We start from the raw sequence: 18,644 nt of genomic DNA on the forward strand, positions 1-18,644 counted from the left end.
AATATATAATATATATTTATTTTATATTAATATAAATTATAATAATTTATTAATAATTAATTAATTAAAGTTAAATCAACCCTTAAATATTCATTGGAAGGACTGATGCTGAAGCTGGCCATCTGATTCCAAGAGCCGACTCCTTGGAGAGGACCCTGATGCTGGGAAACACTGAGGGCAGAAGGAGACGCAAGCATCACAGGACTAGATGGTTGGATGGCATCACTGACTCAATGGACATGAGTTTGAGCAAACTCAAGGAGATAGTGTAGGACAAGGAAGCCTGGGGTGCTGCAGTCCATGGGGTCACAGTTAGACATGACTTAGTGACTGAAAGTGAAAGTGAAGTCGCTCAGTCGCGTCCGACTCTTTGCAACCCCAAGGACTGTAGCCTCCCAGGTTCCTCCATCCATGGGACTTTCCAGGCAAGAATACTGGAGTGGGTTGCCATTTCCTTCTCCAGGGGATCTTCCTGACCTAGGGATCAAACCTGGGTCTCCCGCATTGTAGGCAGATCTTTTACCGTCTGAGCCATCAGGAAAGTCCAACTTAGTGACTTAATAATAATTGCTAGCTTCAGAAGAAAAGGGAAAAAAGCAATATTGTGGTTGAGCAGGCACTCCTATCTTTGAGGAGCTCTGGCTAATGTGCATGCAAATTCACAGGCACATTATGGAGGGAGAAGGCCCAAACAAACACAGAGAATTTTATGTTTACAAATTTTATCAGCTTTAACAAATGTCACTGATGTTTCTTCTTTAACACTAACAGTATTTCCTGACAACTTTTTCTGACAACATTATTTTCCGACGTTTCCAACAAAGAAAGGTCCATCTAGTCAAAGCTATGGTTTATCCAGTGGTCATGTATGGATGTGAGAGTTGGACCATAAAGAAAGCTGAGCACCGAAGAATTGATATTTTTGAACTGCGGTGTTGGAGAAGACTCTTGAAAGTCCCTTGGACAACAAGGAGATCCAACCAATCCTAAAGGAAATCAGTCCTGAATATTCATTGGAAGGACTGATGTTGAAGCTGAAGCTCCAATACTTTGGTCACCTGATGCAAAGAACCGACTCACTGGAAAAGACCCTGATCCTGGGAAAGATTGAAGGCAGGAGAAGGGGACGACAAAGGATGAGATGGTTGGATGGCATCACCGACTCAATAAACAAGAGTTTGAGCAAGCTCCCAGAGTCGGTGATGGACAGGGAAGCCTGGCCTGCTGCAGTCCATGGGGTCGCAAAGAGTCGGACACAACTGAGCGACTGAACTGAACATTATTTCAGATAGCCGTGGGAATATGGATAAGGTCAATGTGAAAATACAATGTATTTATAAATCAATGACTTGAATTAGGAGATTGTCCACACTGTCATGGACATGACATGAAGTCCCCGGTGGTGAGCTCAGGGCTCGTGCTGCCTCCCTGGTGAATGGGGACAGAAAGGGAAACCCTGTTCTTTTTGGTTTCCATCGCCAGCGCAGACCACTTCCAGCGCAGGGAGGGCAGGAACCGCAGGGCCCAGCTGGCCCCAGCCACGTCCCCGCCGGAGGCCGAGTCCTGACAGGAGTCTCCAGGAGCGAGAGGTGATTTCAACTTAACCCGTTTTCCACACGGTAACAGGGAAACATCCCAGAATTTACTAGGAAAGGCCTCACAACTGTCAGCTCCGACCTGGAGTTGCTCGAAACACTTATCCCGAAGCCAGGAGGAAGCAGCCCCAGCGCCCGCACAGCCAAAGGCTGAGACTGAGATGTGTGAGCCCGCACCGGCCCGGCGGGAACCCACGGAGGGCAGGGCGGGGGGAGTCTCCGGCCGCGCCCACAATGTCCACCGAGAGGACACGCCCCACACCGCTCCAGCCGCCCACCGCGCTCAGGACACGCCCATCCTGGGCGAGGCCTTCCGAGGCTCCGCCCAACCCCGGCCCCACCGCCCCCTACGGCCACGCCCCCCCTTACCCGGAAGCGGGTGTCGGGAGCACAGGGCCTCTCGGTGAGTGCTGTCCTGGGCACTTCTCGCGCTCCTCGGCCCCGCCCCACCCCTTCCTTCACACCGGGGCCCGAGTCCCTGCCGACGTCACAGACCCGCTCTCGCGCCGCTGGCCCGGGGCTCCCTGACACTCGCGAAGCCGGGAGCTCCGCTGCCGGGTTCGAGTCGCATCCGTTTCCGGATCCGAGGCCATCCTGGTCCGACCTTCCGGCCTATGGTCTCTTCACGGGGTCCCGCCCCGTGTCAGGTCCCCACTCGCAACGTGCGCTCTCGCCCTCTGTGCCTCTCGGGGCCGCACGGGACTCCGCGCCCTCCGGCGGCTCCAGGAATCCGCAGACCCCCGTCTTCTCCAGAAGCGGCCCGGCCCCGCCGCTCGCTCCCCTCGGCGGTCACCGCCTCAGTAAGGCCCCTGAGCCCCCTGGGGAAGGGTATCGGCCCTGTCCAGTGACGCCCCGTGACCTTCTGTCCCAAGTCCTATCCTTTGCCGGCACGGGTACCGCTCCCTCATGGGACAGTGTCCTCCTGGGCAGAGCATCTTTGCTCCATTCCATGGGTGTCGAGTGGGGCGGGCAGGCCGAGACTGAAGGAAGGAGTAAAGGAGAGTGAGGACTTGAAAAGCAAAATAGAGGAGGGAGGGAGGTGGGTGCAGTGGGACTGGAGAGACAAAATACCAGTAAAAAAGGAAAGTGACTGAATAAGTAGCATTGTGTGTGAGGTGTGAAAGTCGCTCGGTCGTGTCCGACTCTTGGCGACCCCATGGACTACAGTCTATGGGATTCTCCAGGCCAGAATACTGGAGTGGGTAACCTTTCCCTTCTCCAGGGGATCTTCCCAACCCAGGGATCGAACCCAAGTCTCCCGCATTGCAAGCAGATTCTTTACCAGCTAAGCCACCAGGGAAGCCATAAGAGGCATTATGGTACATGAAAACAGACAAAAAGGAGATCAATACGGAGATGGCCAAGGACAGAATGGAGGCGGGGACTTTCACCCGCAGTAGCAGTTGGGGAAAGTAGAAGGATAGATTCCAAATTCATTCAGTTCAGTTCAGGTCAGTTGCTAAGTCGTCTCGGACTCTTTGGACCCCATGGACTGCATGTGCTCAAACTCATGTCCATTGAGTCGGTGATGCCATCCAACCATCTCATCCTCTAAAATTTTCCAAATTACTTTAAGTGTATTGTGTCAGATTCAAATCATGAGACCTTGGTCCTTTTCTTGTCATTATTGTGTACTAAAAATATTCTCTGGTGCTTAGTAAATAATTTGTACACTATTTCATGTGCAGTTGGTAGGGATATTAATGATTTTTGTCTTAAAAGTCAGTACCAGGTAGTTTAAACTAGTGGTCCAGTGTTCAACAGCATTCTTTCTTCTGTATGTGAGTTTTTAATTTATTGGTCTGTGATCTACAGTTTTCAACTAAGTATATGCTCTCTTCAAATTTCTTTAATTTTTTTGTTTGTTTTGCAAATATTGAATGATAGGCTGGATGATTCTAGAACTTGTTCTCACAGATCTCATTTGTTCATGATGAGTACATTACTCAGAGCTGTTTCCATACCTGAACGTTTGTGTTTCCCAATGCCGTTATTTAAAAGTGTTCTTAATGTTATACTTTTTATATAGTCATAGAATTGTATATTTTGATATCTATTGTGGAAAATAGAAATTAAATGGTTTTAATCAAGATGATTACAACCATGAAAGACAACTTGCCCTTGCTCAGGAAAATGAAATGAGATCTGGAATCTTTAGGGGCAGGAGTGAGAATGATCCTGGACCACCCGGTGCCTGTGAGGCCAGTCACGGTTCCTCTTTCCTGTTCATGTGTCTTTCCACATGCCCCAGGACACATTCTCGCATAGTCAAAAGGCAACTGGTAGGGAAAGATCAAGAGTGTTTAATCGCAAAACAGAGGTATTTCTCCAAGGAGGATGTGGCACTTGGTTCAGGAAAGGGAACTTGGAGGAGAAAGGGTGATCCACTTTGGATGTTAGAGAGTGAAAAAGAGCCTAGGAAGCTCAGCAACAGGAGAGGAGGAGACCTCTTCCCATCCTTATCTGGTGATGCTGTGCTCAGCAGGTGCTGGAAGACACTGTGAGGATTGACTTGAAAGGGAGGGTTGTACCAACTTGCCTTCCCATATCTGCTGTGTGGTGTGTGGGCTTTACAGCATAGAGGGGCAGAGAAACTTAGCTGTTGATGCCCATGTAGGAGTTTATTGGCCCTGTTCCCTAATAGTTCAGCAGATGCAGAGGACCATTTTTTCCAAATGTTTAATTTCTCCCCTACATGTGTGGTTGTGGCCAGAAAGGGGAGAAGTTCTTTGAAGACATGAATGGCACATTCCCAACACTAAAGAGTGACTTCTGGCCTGAGCAAGACACTCAGAGTAGGGGAAAGATGAGGAGTCAGGAGTAAATCTTTATCTGGGAAAGCTCATATTATCTGTTGCTTGATCTGCCCTCTCTTTCCTGTAATGCTGTTCTCAGGACTTGCTAAAATCTGACTCTCAGATGTCCTGCCTAAGACGTTTTCTCACTCATCTATGGCCTCTCCTATCTCCAGACCAATTCTATCTCACTGTCACCCAGTGACATGGAACTTGGGATGTGGTTCCATTTGGGGGATCATCATGAGCAATGCTGCATGCCCAGACATTGACTAGAGACAGGAACTGGACACCATGCAGTCAATAAGATTGCCAGTTGGGACTGCATAGGCACAAGAGGTGGATGTAGACCAAGATGAAAGAAAGTTGTGGAGAGGGGAAAAGTGTTCTACCTGGTGGTACAATGTAGCTAAAGCTTAACAACATAAATCTTTTTATTTGGCCTGTAATTAGAGACTTAGCCATGACAAATTAAGGTGGCATTTCATCCACATCATGTAGTATATTTTATTCTGTAATTGTTTAAAAACAAAATCAACCCAAAATGTCTAATAGTAAGAGGATTTTAACATTGTTCACAGCACACCTGTCCCAGGGAGATGTTGGTGTTCATGGATTTGTAAAGAATTGACTTGTCTGCAGATACTGAGTGTTCCTCCTCTTTGGGTAAGTTGTGGTTTTGTTGCTGAGCCAATAGATGGCACATTTCATTTTGTAACAGGTTTTGGCACCGTTCTCTACACGAAGTACACAGTTGCCAAGAAATCCTCGTCTGTCTGTCCCCTCGTGCCTTAACCAGGATTCATTTAAATATGTGTGTATAATTGTAGATTTGGATAAAATGACAACTCTTTGTTCCTAATTTCCATTTTACTAATGATTTAAGAGACTGAGTAAAGGTTATTCTTTATAGACATGTATATATAGAATGAATTTTCCTACTTATTTTTCTAATTTATGGTTTAGTTACATACACACAGACACTTTGATAATGTTGATGCAATGAAACCAAATCATGGCCTTTGCTTTTTTTCCCTTCGTAAGGTGTCACCTGTTTCATAGTATAAAATATTACGTTCATTTAGTCCTAATATATTGTTTAATATTGTTTATTTCAACTATTTAATTTGAGCTATTTTAAAGTTTCAAATAATATAGGTTCAAATGTAACTTGACTGATCTCCAGGTGTTTTTTTTTTTTTTTTTCTTTTCACAGTTATTTTGGCTATATCCTCATCCCAAATCAAAACTGAGACAAAAATCAACTTTTCGGATGTTTCTCATTTTTTATGTGAAATATTGCATATGATTTTTGGAGGGTATACTTGATTTACAATTTTGTTTTATATGTACAGCAAATTGGTTCAGTTATACATATATATACACGTTATTTTTCAGATTCTGCATATGACTTTTAAATTTGAGTTGCACCACATTTCTGCAGTCACAGATTTTTTTTGTCACCATGTCCTCTAGTCTAAGAATTTGGTTTGGCAGACTTTGTTCATGTCACATTTATGTCCTTAAAAAGTTTTAAAATTTCTTTGCATGAGTTTGCAAATTTATTTGAAGTTAGAGTCATAATATTTGGCTATTATACATACAGACTGGCTTTCATGTGTTTACTTAGGTTTTAAACTATTGTTACTAAAAAGGAAACATTGATTTTAGTACATTAGGGTTGGATTTGTCCACTTTAAAAAGTATTATTAGGTATGATAGTTAAAATGGATTCTTATATATATTTTTTTAGTTTGAAATCGTATCTTCCAAAAATCATTACAATTTCAGCTCCTTGATACCATTTTTTAATTTCATCTTTTTCCTCTCTTTTCTGGGTTCTGACTCAAGCACCTGCACTGATTTCTAGGATACTTCTTACTTCTGTTTTGGCACAGCCTGGTGGTTTCTTACTTCTATTTTGGCACAGCCTGGTGGTTTCCAGGCATTGGGAGGAGAGGGGAATGGGGACTGGTTGTTTAGTGGGTGCAGAGTTTCAGTTTTACAAGATGAAGAACATTGAAGATGGTTGCATAACACTATGAATGTATTTGACACCACTGAACTACACACTTAAAAATGGCTAAGATGATAAATGTTATGTGTATGTTTTATTTTACAATTTAAAAAATTAAATTCTGTGTACAATAAAAATCAGTCCTGAAACTAATCATTTATTCTGGAAATCCTTAAATTTTGTGGATTGCAGAGTTTTTCAGTTATTAGGATAACAACTAGGTCTGACTTGAAGAGACATACACTGAGCTTTTTCTTGCTTGGGAGTAAAAATGAAAGATATTTCTTTGGATAGAGATTTACTCAGCATAAATATTTACACTTATGCAGAGTCACCACTCTTCTATCCTCAGTCTGTGAATATTGTTGTTAGATTACAGATCCTCTTACAAATAAAACTAAAGAGGAGGAAGGATTCATTTGCTGCAGATTCTCAGTGCTGCCCAGAACAACCAAAATCATAAAAATACTGAAGTCTGAGAAAAGGCATAAAGTTTCCTTTTGAGACTTTTAGAGGACGCAAGAACTTAAGAATACAATTTGTTGTCCTTAATTTCATCTACAGGGTCTGCCTAATTTCCTGATTTTATCTTGATTGGGACCCACTTAGTCAGATACTGTCCTTTGGAGTAAAACACTGATGAGATTATCAACAGCATCAAAAGAGAATTCATCAATATGATGCATTTTCTGGAAAGAGAAAGATGCTCTGAACTCTGGAATGTTGTGGCAGTGTCCTCAGTGAATATTTGGCTTTACTGGGTTTTCCGTCTGTTTAGTTCTGGTGAGTACTGGAGACCATGTTCACCAAGAGTGAAGTATTCATTTTGGTGGGAATTCAATGAAGGGATCTCTGAGGACCTGACACTCAAACAGATTGAAGGAAATAAGTATGGGGTAGCAAGTTGTGTTTATGTATTTGAGTGGGAATGAAGGATGCTAGTGAACAGTGTAGAAGTAATAGCAATGCTAAACTGTATTTGTGATGTTCTGAGACAGCATCTAAAATGTTTACCCTTGGATGTCTGGTGGAGAAATTGAAAAGATTAGAGACTAGGTAAAGAGTAATATTTGGGGAGAATGAGAGATGATGTACTGAGATGTAGTTCATTTCTAGTATATATTAGTTTTGGGGGGGAAAAAGTGGTAAGCCCAGAAATGGAATTCAAACATGAGTTTTGTCACTTTCAATTTAGAAAAAGTAATGGAAGGAATCGAAGTAACTGTGTAAATATGTAGGCATACGTGGGCAATGCACATAAATAGAGAAAAATGAAGGAGGTAGGGTGGAGTCTTGAGATCTTCCAACAGTATCACTTGAGAAGTCCTTGGTAAGTGATACAGAGTTAGAGTGACAAGATTACTCTGAAGACTGTAGACTAAGAGAAAGTTAGGGAAAGTATGTTCCCCAAAAGAGCTTGACTTCCCATGCGGCTCAGCGGTAAAGAACCGCCTGCCAAGGCAGAAGACACAGCAGATTTGGGTTCAGTCCCTGGGTCAGGAAGGTCCCCTGGAGAAGGAAGTGGTAACCCACTCCAGTATTCTTGCCTGGAGAATCTCATGGACAGAGGAGCCTGGCAGGCTTCAGATCATGGAGTCACAAAGAATTGGACATGACTGAGCACACACACACATTGCAAGTAGGTGCCGTTGATTCCTCCAAATAAAATAAGTACCTAAAATAATTAACCCTGTCAAAATATATTCTTAATTCTCTTAGTTCACAACTAAATGCAGAAGAAATCTAAAAGTGAGTGTCACTGGAAATTCTTGGAAGAGACAGTGATTCCAGATGAGTGTATGAGGGGCTGAGAAAAGCAGGGATGTTTCAAGGAACTAGAGGGGTGGAATGGAGCTGGAGAAACAGTGCACAAAGTAAGAATAATTAAACCTGAGAAGTTCATGGTTGTTACTCAAGGTGGAGACACACGTGGCATGAGTCATTGATCCCTGTGATTTGGAGTTAGGAGGGAACTGGACACTTCTGAACATCGTGAGCGAATTAGCATACCAAACTCAGTGGTGTCCACATTCTACTCTAAACTGAGGGTGTTTCTACCTTCTTTGGGCTTCCCTGATAGCTCAGTTGGTAAAGAATCCACCTGTAATGCAGGAGACTCCTGTTTGATTCCTGGGTCAGGGTAATCTGCTGGAGAAGGGCTAGGCTACCCACTCCAGTATTCTGGCCTGGAGAATTCCATGGACTGTATAGTCCATGGAGTCGCAAAGAGTCGAACATGACTGAGTGACGTTCACTTTTATGCCTTCTTTACTAAGAACAATAGCCATGCCTTCTTACTTTTGATCCTAGGAGAGCTCTACCCGTATTTTGCGTGGAGCACACTGCATGTTTCTTTTGGTTGTCCTGGGAGCTACTTCCAGGTGAAGGGCTGGGGCTTCATGACAAGTGAATATGGAGGTTGCAGACAGCTGAGAGGCTCACGACTTTTTTCTTCTTCCTCAGCTCTGCTTCCTGTTGCCTGGACTGTGTGTAAGTGAAAACCCAGAAGACAGTTGGCAGCTGAAGTAGTTACAATGGAATCTCAGGTGGGTAGGAAATTACTCTTTCTACTGAAATTGGCAGTAGAAATTGCTTTCTAATCTCTATCGCCATTGCTGGTGGTGGGGTATATGCTCAGATTTGTCCGGCTCTTTGGAACCCCACGGACTGTAGCCCACCAGGCTCCTCTGTCCATGGGATTTCCCAGGCAAGAATTCTGGAGTGGGTTGCCATTTCCTTCTCCAGGGGATCCTCCTGACCCAGGGGTCCAACCCGAGTCTCCCTCATTAGCAAACGGATTCTTCACCACTGAGCCTTCTGGGAAGCCCTATTGCCAGTGTATGGACATAATTCTCCTACAGGCACACATGTTCTAAGTGCACTTGAGAGGTTGTTCAAGGATCTGAGCTTCAGTTAAGTTCCCCGGAATTCTGGAATGGTCATGTTGGGTCAAGGACTCATCAAATGGTCATTCCTTCCCAACGTTATAGTAAGATATTCCAGTCTTTATTAATGCCATGTATTCAAGAAGAGATAAGAGAGGTTTTCTTTTCTTCATGCAGCCCATGGCCCACTTGGCAAAAAAAAAAAAAAGATTGTCATTAACCATTTTATTAACTGTGATGGGCTTAGGATTGAGGTGAATACAGGCAATGGAGATGAGTAAGAAGGAAAACGTTGCAACCCACCCACTGGAGAGACAGATGTTTCCACAGATGACATTGGTGAGTCCAGTGTTAGGTACTGAGGGAGTGCTGACTAGTGCTAAGAGAAAACAAATGATTATGCAGGAGAAGGCAATGAGGAGTCATTAACTTACATTTTTTCAAATTTAAACTTCTTAAAATTTTGATAAAGTATATTTGTGCTTTTCAAAATCTTCTAAAAAAGAAAACTAAATTTTCATTATTATCAATGTCCCAAGTCATAAATTTTTCCCTCTTTGTAATTTCTGCTTTTTCACATTTCATAACTGGAAACAGTGTATAGAGAATAGTGTTTTCTTAATTTGAGCTGTGATTCAGAAGAAAGAATATAGGAGGTAGAGTACTACTTTAAGCCCTGAGGAAGTTTTCCGTGAATGAAAGAGGCCAGAGCAATCAGGTGGCTTCAGATGTACTTGAGTAGAGAGACAAGACAAAGAAACAAAAGGACAATAATAACTGATATTTGGAGATCCCAGGGTAGTTGAGAAAGGGAGACCTCAGACATAGGAAGGTCGGGATAAGACTGTCCTTCCCTGCAGAAGTCTCAGACCTGTGGTGTGAGCTGCTGACTCATTTACCCTTAATAGCAAACACCTCAGCTTTGTAAGATGAAAGGTGGTACCTGCTGATCCCAAGACCTGTATGAATGCTAATCAGTTAGGCAGAATTCTAGATGTTGCTTCAATAGTCTCTACCATTTCCTGAATAATAAACCTAAAAGTTATATTTAAGAAATGGCTGCTAGATAGCACATCACACATTAAGTCATTAGATCTTTCAGAACTGATGACACATTATTAAAAACCATTTCACTGAGGAAGAAACTGAGGCCATATAGAGCAATAATCTAACCACAGTCATGTTTTAAAAGGGGCATATCATGGATACGTCATCCCTTGTGATGATTCTTAGATTTACTTGAAATTGAATTGAAGACTGTTCAGTTTTCAAGTGGAAATTTTATAATCATGATTTGGAAGTTGTAATTATAAATCTATTGGGAAATCTCCACGGTTTGTTACACCATGGAGATTAGTAACAAAAGACTTGTATTGTCTTTTTATAATGAAGTTTTCTGTATTCAGAGTGTGTGTGTCTTCGTAGGTTGCTGAAAGTCAGAGGTTTGTGTCAACGATGAGAATGATTTGATTGGACCCAAAGTACTGTTTGAGATTCTGTACACTCACCTGCCACTTCCTTAGTGCCTTATACCTGTACTGTCCTCCCCTGGCAGAGATGGCCGTGTCTAAAACGATTTCTGTGATGTTTTAGGAATCAGTGACCTTCCAAGATGTAGCTGTGGACTTCACCCAGGAAGAGTGGGCCCTCCTGGACACCTCCCAGAGAACACTGTTCAGAGAGGTGATGCTGGAGAACATCAGTCATCTGGTCTCAGTTGGTTAGTCAGTTACTCTTTAATGATTGGTGTATGTATTCATTCAACAAGGATGGAGGAAAACTTTCCCATTTCTCACTCCAGATTCTGTTTTGACTCTTTATCATAACTCTTGGAACTACCTTATCAAAATTTTCTTTAATTTCTATATTTTTGGGGGCTTCCCTGGTGGCTCCCCTGGTAAGTAATCCACCTGAAATGCAGGAGACCTGGTTTGATCCCTGAGTTGGGAATATCCCCTGGAGAAGAGAAAGGCTACCCACTCCAGTATTCTGGCCTGGAGAATTCTATGTACTGTATAGTCCATGGGGTCACAAGGAGTCAGACATGACTGAGTGCTGCTGCTGCTGCTAAGTCGCTTCAGTCCTGTCTGACTCTGTGTGACCCCATAGACGGCAACCCACCAGGCTCCCCCATCCCTGGGATTCTCCAGGCAAGAACACTGGAGTGGGTTGCCATTTCCTTCTCCAGTGCATGAAAGTGAAAAGTGAAAGGGAAGTCACTCAGTCGTGTCTGACTCTTAGCAACCCCATGAACTGCAGCCCACCAGGCTCCTCCATCCAGGGGATTTTCCAGGCAAGAGCACTGGAGTGGGGTGCCAGTGCCTTCTCCACACGACTGAGTGACTTTCACTCATTTCACTACTTATGTATAGTTTGTCAATCCCACTACAATGTAATCTTCCTTACACAACTTTGAGTCTTCGTTGCTACTCAGTCTCTGATGCTCAAGCAATGGTGGGAACTCACTATTTTTGTATGGGTAAATAAATGTGATTTCTTAAAATTTATTTTACAGCAAGGACTGTGGTTTGATCAGATCACAGTGTTAAAAATAATAGATATATTGTTTTCCACATAGAACTTAGATTTTTCTGGTGGAAGTTGTATGTATTGGATTCTTTGGATATATAGTATTAAAGCACTGTGAAATGAAAATATTGCAGATTCCATAATCTGTCTTTGAACTTGGGCATGGGCATTAGTGGTGATAGGTCATTAATGTCTTTGGGAACAAGTTGAAGAGTTATCATTTTGCCAGTCAAAGCCTGTACATGTTGTTTTCAACATACTCTTCTCTGTTCTGACCTTTAGAGGTTACTGTATTCTTCCTCATTAGTCTGCTCTGTGATCATGCACTGTTATGAGCATGGAACTCAAAATCCACATATCTTTCTCCTACAAACAGGTAATCAGCTTTACAAATCAGATGTGATTTCCCATTTGGAGCAAGGAGAGCAACTTTCAAGAGAAGGGTTAGGCTTCCTGCAAGGTCAGAGTCCAGGTGAGTTCCAAGAACCTGTACTTCAATAGGAGGAGGAGCCTGGTCAGTGAGTGAATAGGCCCTAAGAAATCAAGTGAAAGTTGCTCAGTCGTGTCTGACTCTTTGTGACCCCATGGACTGTAGCCTGCCAAGCTCCTCTGTCCATGGAATTCTCCAGGCAAGAATACTGGAGTGGGTAGCTGATCCCTTCTCCAGGGAATCTTTCGAACCCAGGTCTTCCACATTGCAGGTGAATTCTTTACTGTCTGAGCCACCAGGGAAGCCCAAGAAAACTGTTGGGTAGCCTGTCCCTTCTTCAGGGGATCTTTCTGACCCAAGGATCGAACTGGGGTCTCCCGCATTGTAGGCTGTTTTTAAAATTTAGACAGTGTCATGGGGAAGCATTTTTCAGATGTTATCATACATTGAAGGCATCAATTTTCTATTCACAAGGCTTTCTGCCATTGTCCTTGGCTTTACACAAGGTGAAATTTGTGTACCCACTGGAATTAATAAACATTCACAAAACATCCCTTTTCGTGGTCCTGTTCTATGAATAGGATCTTCTCTTTTCTTCCCCAACTTGCCATATTCATTTTATCTTCCTCATAATTCAGTCCTGAGAATGACAGTTGTTACATGTGTTTCTTCTCTCTTTACAGTATTCCCTAATTTGACATTCTTTCCCATCTGTGTGTTAGTATTTGAAACAGACACAAATGAGCATTGGGTCACTTCAACATTTTACTTCCACTGATATCATTATAGTAATTTATTTTTTTTCTAGTCATTTCAGATAGAGAAGATGATCCAAAAAAACAGGAAATGTTATCTATGCAACATATCTGCAAGAAGGACGCACCTCTAATTAGTGCAATGGTAAGCTTCACAAGTGTAAATATGTTCCTCCAGATGAAGACCTGGGACTTGAATAAGTTGGAAATTTGGCATACGTACCTGGTTTAACTAAAGTTGGGATCATGGACTTCCACAGGAGAAAATTTTAGTTAGTCTGGTTTTAAGGAAGAAAAGATTAACCAATAGTCAGAACTATAAACAGTTTATAGTCTTATAAACAGACAGTTATGTAATTATGGATTATATTCCTAAACACTGAAACATAATAATGTCTTTAAAATTAAATAGGTATCTCTGCAGTTGGGATATTACAAAAGGTAAATCTATGCTTGCAAGAGAGTAATAGCTCATGTTTATGTAAATATTAAAAATACAGAAGCAATTTTAACTGGAGTCCATCACTGAATGATTACCCTAGAATTTATATGTAGAGAAAGGAAGGAATGAATAAATTGGGCAAATTTGTAACAATCTGTCATTTCATTTCAAAAAGCAGTGGTCTCACACTCAAGAGGATCCTTTGGAATGCAACAACTTCAGAGAAAAATTTACTGAAATCTTACCATTGACTCAGTATGTAATACCTCAAGTGGGAAAGAAACCCTTTATTAGCCAAGATGTTGGAAAAGCCATCAGTTACTTGCCATCCTTTAATATACAGAAGCAGATTCGTTCTAGAAGTAAATCATATGAATGTCATCAAAGAAGGAATACCTTTATTCAAAGTTCTGCCCATAGGCAACACAATAATACTCAGACTGGAGAGAAAACATTTGAGTGTCATGTATGTAGGAAAGCCTTCAGTAAAAGTTCTAACCTTAGACGACATGAGATGATTCACACTGGAGTGAAACCACATGGATGTCATCTTTGTGGAAAATCCTTCACTCATTGTTCTGACCTTAGAAAACATGAAAGAATTCACACTGGAGAGAAATTATATGGATGTCATCTGTGTGGCAAAGCCTTCAGTAAAAGTTATAATCTTAGGCGACATGAGGTGATTCACACCAAAGAGAAACCAAATGAATGTCATCTGTGTGGGAAAGCCTTTGCTCATTGTTCTGACCTTAGAAAACATGAGAGAACTCATTTTGGGGAGAAACCATATGGATGCCACCTGTGTGGGAAGACTTTCAGTAAAACGTCTTACCTTAGACAACATGAGAGAACTCACAATGGAGAGAAACCATATGGATGTCATCTATGTGGGAAGGCCTTCACTCATTGTTCTCACCTTAGAAAACATGAGAGAACTCACACTGGAGAGAAGCCATATGAATGCCATCTATGTGGAAAAGCCTTCACTGAATCTTCTGTCCTTAGACGACATGAGAGGACTCACACTGGGGAGAAGCCATATGAATGTCACCTGTGCTGGAAAGCCTTCACTGATTCTTCTGTCCTTAAGCGACACGAAAGAACTCACACTGGAGAGAAACCATATGAATGTCACCTATGTGGGAAAACCTTCAATCACTCTTCTGTCCTTAGACGACATGAAAGAACTCACACAGGTGAGAAACCATATGAATGCAATATATGTGGTAAAGCCTTCAATAGGAGTTATAACTTTAGATTGCATAAGAGAATTCACACTGGAGAGAAACCATATAAATGTTACCTATGTGGAAAAGCATTCAGTAAATATTTTAACCTCAGACAACACGAGAGAACTCATGCTATAAAGGTGATAAATGAAGATTCACCACCCATACCTTCAAAGTATAAACACTCTTGAGGACTCACACAATGAAGAAATACTATGTTTATTTTCAATGTGTAAGAGTCTTTATTCATCCTTATTAATTAACTAAAGTTAATTCACAGTAGACAGAATCCATATGTATGTCACCTGTGTAGCAAAACCTTTAGCAGTGGACTCGTGGGAGAACAAACTGCAAATGGAATGAATGTGGAGGAATCTTCATCCTCAGCTGTAACTGTTAAATGGATAAATCACATTTCAGAGAAATTCCAATAATATATCTGTAATTAGTGTAGAAATACCTTTGGTTATGTTATCCTTTAAGTAAACCACAGAGGGGAGAAACTGGACCTGTAATCACTGTACTTGTTTACCTTAGCACCACTCCTGGCACGCATCTGAAGATTCGGTGTCAGGTAACTGCTAGTGGAAATAAACTAGGACATGAAAAATATGGAAGGCATTTGGAGTATCCCCTTCTGGAATGCCTGACATACATGTAATGAGAAAAGTGCTGCCCCTCCTAGTGATGCATGAAACACCCAGAAAGCAGGGAGAGCAGAAGCAGCCATGGTCCCCTGATCTTGCCCATATTGCCCTGTCAACAGCCATGAATCCACAGATCCCCAACTGGGAGTGAGATCCAGGAGTTCAGCCCCTCCCATACACAAACAGAAGGCTCAGAGAGGGGAAGGTGGAGCTTCCTTCCGCCAGGGTAACGAGAAGGCCTGGGCCTTGGTACCCATTTAAACATGTCTATTACCTATGTTTCACAGGTGGCAAAACTGAAAACACAGATGTTTGTAATCAGTTTATCCCATGTTTTTCTGGGACATACATATGGACTCAAAGGGATGGAAAACATACTCCACATAAATGGAAATCATAAGAACAGAGGTAGCCATGTTTACATCAGACGGACTAATTAAAAACTGAGTTCATCAAGAGGATATGTAACATTTGTAAATATGCCATACAATATAACACCCGGACTAAAGTGCAGAAAATACCTTATAGTGATCAAATAGAGGAAGCATTCCAAAATAAAGGGAGATAAGATGAAGGAAAGATTTGTATTTTATTGTATTGTATAAAAAATATAACTAAGATGAATCAGAGTGCACGTGTTCATGTATGTCTGTATGTGTGTGTGCACAATAAAACTACAGAATATAAAACAGTATGTGAAGTTACATGAAAAATTGGTCAAGTAGGAAAGTTAATTTACATGTCAAATAAAATGCATTAATCAGTCATCAGTGACATGGAAAGAGGAAAACCATATTCATCTTTTCACATGCATAAAAAGTAATGTAGTGTAAAGTCCTGTTGAAAGCTGAGTGAAAAGCCCACCTCCTGGTTGTGGATGAGAATAGCTTTAGGCAGTGGGTAGCTTACCGATTCAATGGACGTGAACTTGGGCCAACTCCAGGAGATGGCGAGGGGCAGGGAAACCTGGCATGCTGCAGTCCATGGGGTCCCAAAGAGTCTTGACACAACTTGGCGACTAACAACAAAGCTTGCCAAACTATCAAAATATGAATACAGCCTAGTTTGAATCAGCAAATGAACTCCAACTTGCCCAAAGCAGAGGAAAACTTAGACTTCTGCAGATAAATCATTCTGCTCAGAAATGGCCACTAAGAATTCCTTATGAAAAGAGTGTATCTTGAGATGGATGAGGGCTCAGGGAAGGCCATGAGTGACTGAGCAGATGTGTGAGGCAAGATACAGGAGAGAGATTAGCAGGCCCTGGGGAAAAAGGACACGTTAGGAAGAGAACACACCAACCAAAAGAGACGATGCTTCCTAAGAAGCACTCCTGACTCCTGCTCTTCTCATCTGAGCTCTCTAAGGCAAGATCAGCCTTAACTGGTCACTCTTGGGAATTGAAAATACATCTTTCAACATACCTCGTTCCTGTGACACAAGCATATACATAAGGACAAATTCTCCTTGTGGGTGTGATGGTCATCCACTGTCCAGTAAAACACTGGGAACTCAAAGTCTATAAGCATGGAACCCACAGATCGGTTTTTCTGTCCTTCAGTTCCCTTTGCTAATGAAACCCACATGTTGCTTGGCAGCAGTGGGTATAAGAGAGGGACTGACCTACCTGTGAATTGGAGACACTGAAGATGCTTCTAATCCCTGATGAACAGCATATCCAGGAAAGGATGGGCAAAATTTTTCATTTGCCCTAATTCTCCCACCCAATCCTAGCTCCTTAATCCTCTACAGTGTTCTTTTCATTCTCCAAGCCCAGTTCACATAGCCATGTGGCCCCTCCAAATGGGAAAGGTAGTATTGTTCTCTGCTTAGTTTTAAAAGTCTTGGTCCAGATGACACCCGCACTGAGCACTTGCCTTGAAGCAGCTGAGGCATATTCTAGATAAAAGATATTCATCCTCAAGCAGCACCCTTTAATAACTAAACAGTGTCTCCCTTTGCAGGCACACTGTAAGTGAGAGTCCTCATTCATAAGTAAGTAGGAGGATAAGAGAGAACCCAGACCCCGGGGTCAGAACCCAGACCCACACCCTGGGCATCTCTCTCGCAGTGTGAAATTTTGCTAGTTTGGACTCTTCCTCTGAGGTCACATTTGCAGGACAGAGAAACGTTTCTACTTCACTGGAGGTTGTCGTGGGGAATTACGGTTACTGTGCCACCAGGCAATTGTTTCATAAATAAAGACCTTCCCTTCTGGACAGGCCAAGCTCTGCCTTCACATCTGCAGTGGTGATGTCACCAAGCCTCTGCTGTGAGTGAACTCCTGCCATGGATGCTCTGCCCACTCTTGCTCTGACTGTCCTGGCCCCACTCTCCTCGGACACGCTGACCTCGCAGCTCCTCATTAACTCTCTCCCTGACTTGGGCTCCTATTGTTGCCACATAATTAAACTATGATTTCCTTTTCCACTTCCATCTCTTCAAACTTGCTCCCCCACACCTCTGAGCTGTGGGTCAGAGTGAGCTTGGGCTGGGAAACAGGGCTACTGGGCTCTGAGGTCTGATCCAGGCTCCAAGCCTGTAAGTGGCTTCTGGCCACCCCTTTGTGCTCCAGTACTGTGCTCTGTCTCCTCTCATCACAGCAGAGATGGGCAACTGGGGGTGTCCCGGCTCCACACATTCTGAGGTGCTGGATGAGAGAGAAAGGACCTTGGCCTTCAACCCCTGCCAAGGGGTTTCCTCGGACCGCAGGGGGCCCTATAGCCAGAGGAGGCTGCTTATTGAAACCTGAATGGATGCAGTGGAGAAGGGGCTGCATGTGTCCCTGTGGCTGGTGGGGTGAAGGGGGTGGTCCTGACACTGTTAAAGAGCAGGCAGCCTGGTCCTGTTTACACTGTATGTGTCCTGGGATGGGACACAACCAGGCTGCAAGCCCCTCCCAGCCCTCCTCGTGGGGTCAGTACAAGGCTCTCTGGCCAGTTCTCTGAGGGGCAGAGAAGACCAAGGAAGACAGCGGGGTGTGGGGATGCTTGAACTCTAAGCAGTCCCCAATCCCCAAACCCTAGAAGACTAAAGGCAGATAGAAGAACTTCTAGAAGGATTGGAGGGAGTGGGGGCGTGGGCTGCATCTAGGGAGTGGGCGAGGAGGGAGATGGGGGAGGAGCTTGAGGGCTGCAGGGAGGGTGGGAACTTGATGGGCCCTGTTTGTGATTGATCGCCTGAGTGGACACAGGCCAGGAGATCAGCAAGGGGACCCGCCCCTCTGGTCTTCCACCCGGTGGCCTCAGCGGTCACCAGGGGCAGGGCAGCAGCCCAGGTGCAGAACCCCTCCCCTGGGGAGGAGGCTCCCCACCCCC

General features: G+C 43.2%; 1 protein-coding gene across 1 annotated transcript; it reads left to right on the plus strand.

The window, feature by feature from the left end:
- The first annotated feature begins 1,970 nt into the window (after positions 1-1,970).
- LOC105000721 (zinc finger protein 596-like) lies at positions 1,971-15,956 on the plus strand. The gene is given in 9 exon segments (XM_010856705.1): positions 1,971-2,395; positions 4,972-5,056; positions 6,972-7,190; positions 8,871-8,953; positions 10,886-11,012; positions 12,198-12,293; positions 13,060-13,151; positions 13,624-14,799; positions 14,802-15,956. Coding segments are annotated over 6 exon segments (1,533 nt in total). The 5' UTR covers positions 1,971-2,395; positions 4,972-5,056; positions 6,972-7,190; positions 8,871-8,941; the 3' UTR covers positions 14,832-15,956.
- Positions 15,957-18,644: the final 2,688 nt, after the last annotated feature.

This window comes from Bison bison, unplaced genomic scaffold (assembly GCF_000754665.1).
Source record: "Bison bison bison isolate TAMUID 2011002044 unplaced genomic scaffold, Bison_UMD1.0 scf7180017864374, whole genome shotgun sequence".
Taxonomy (NCBI): domain Eukaryota; kingdom Metazoa; phylum Chordata; class Mammalia; order Artiodactyla; family Bovidae; genus Bison; species Bison bison.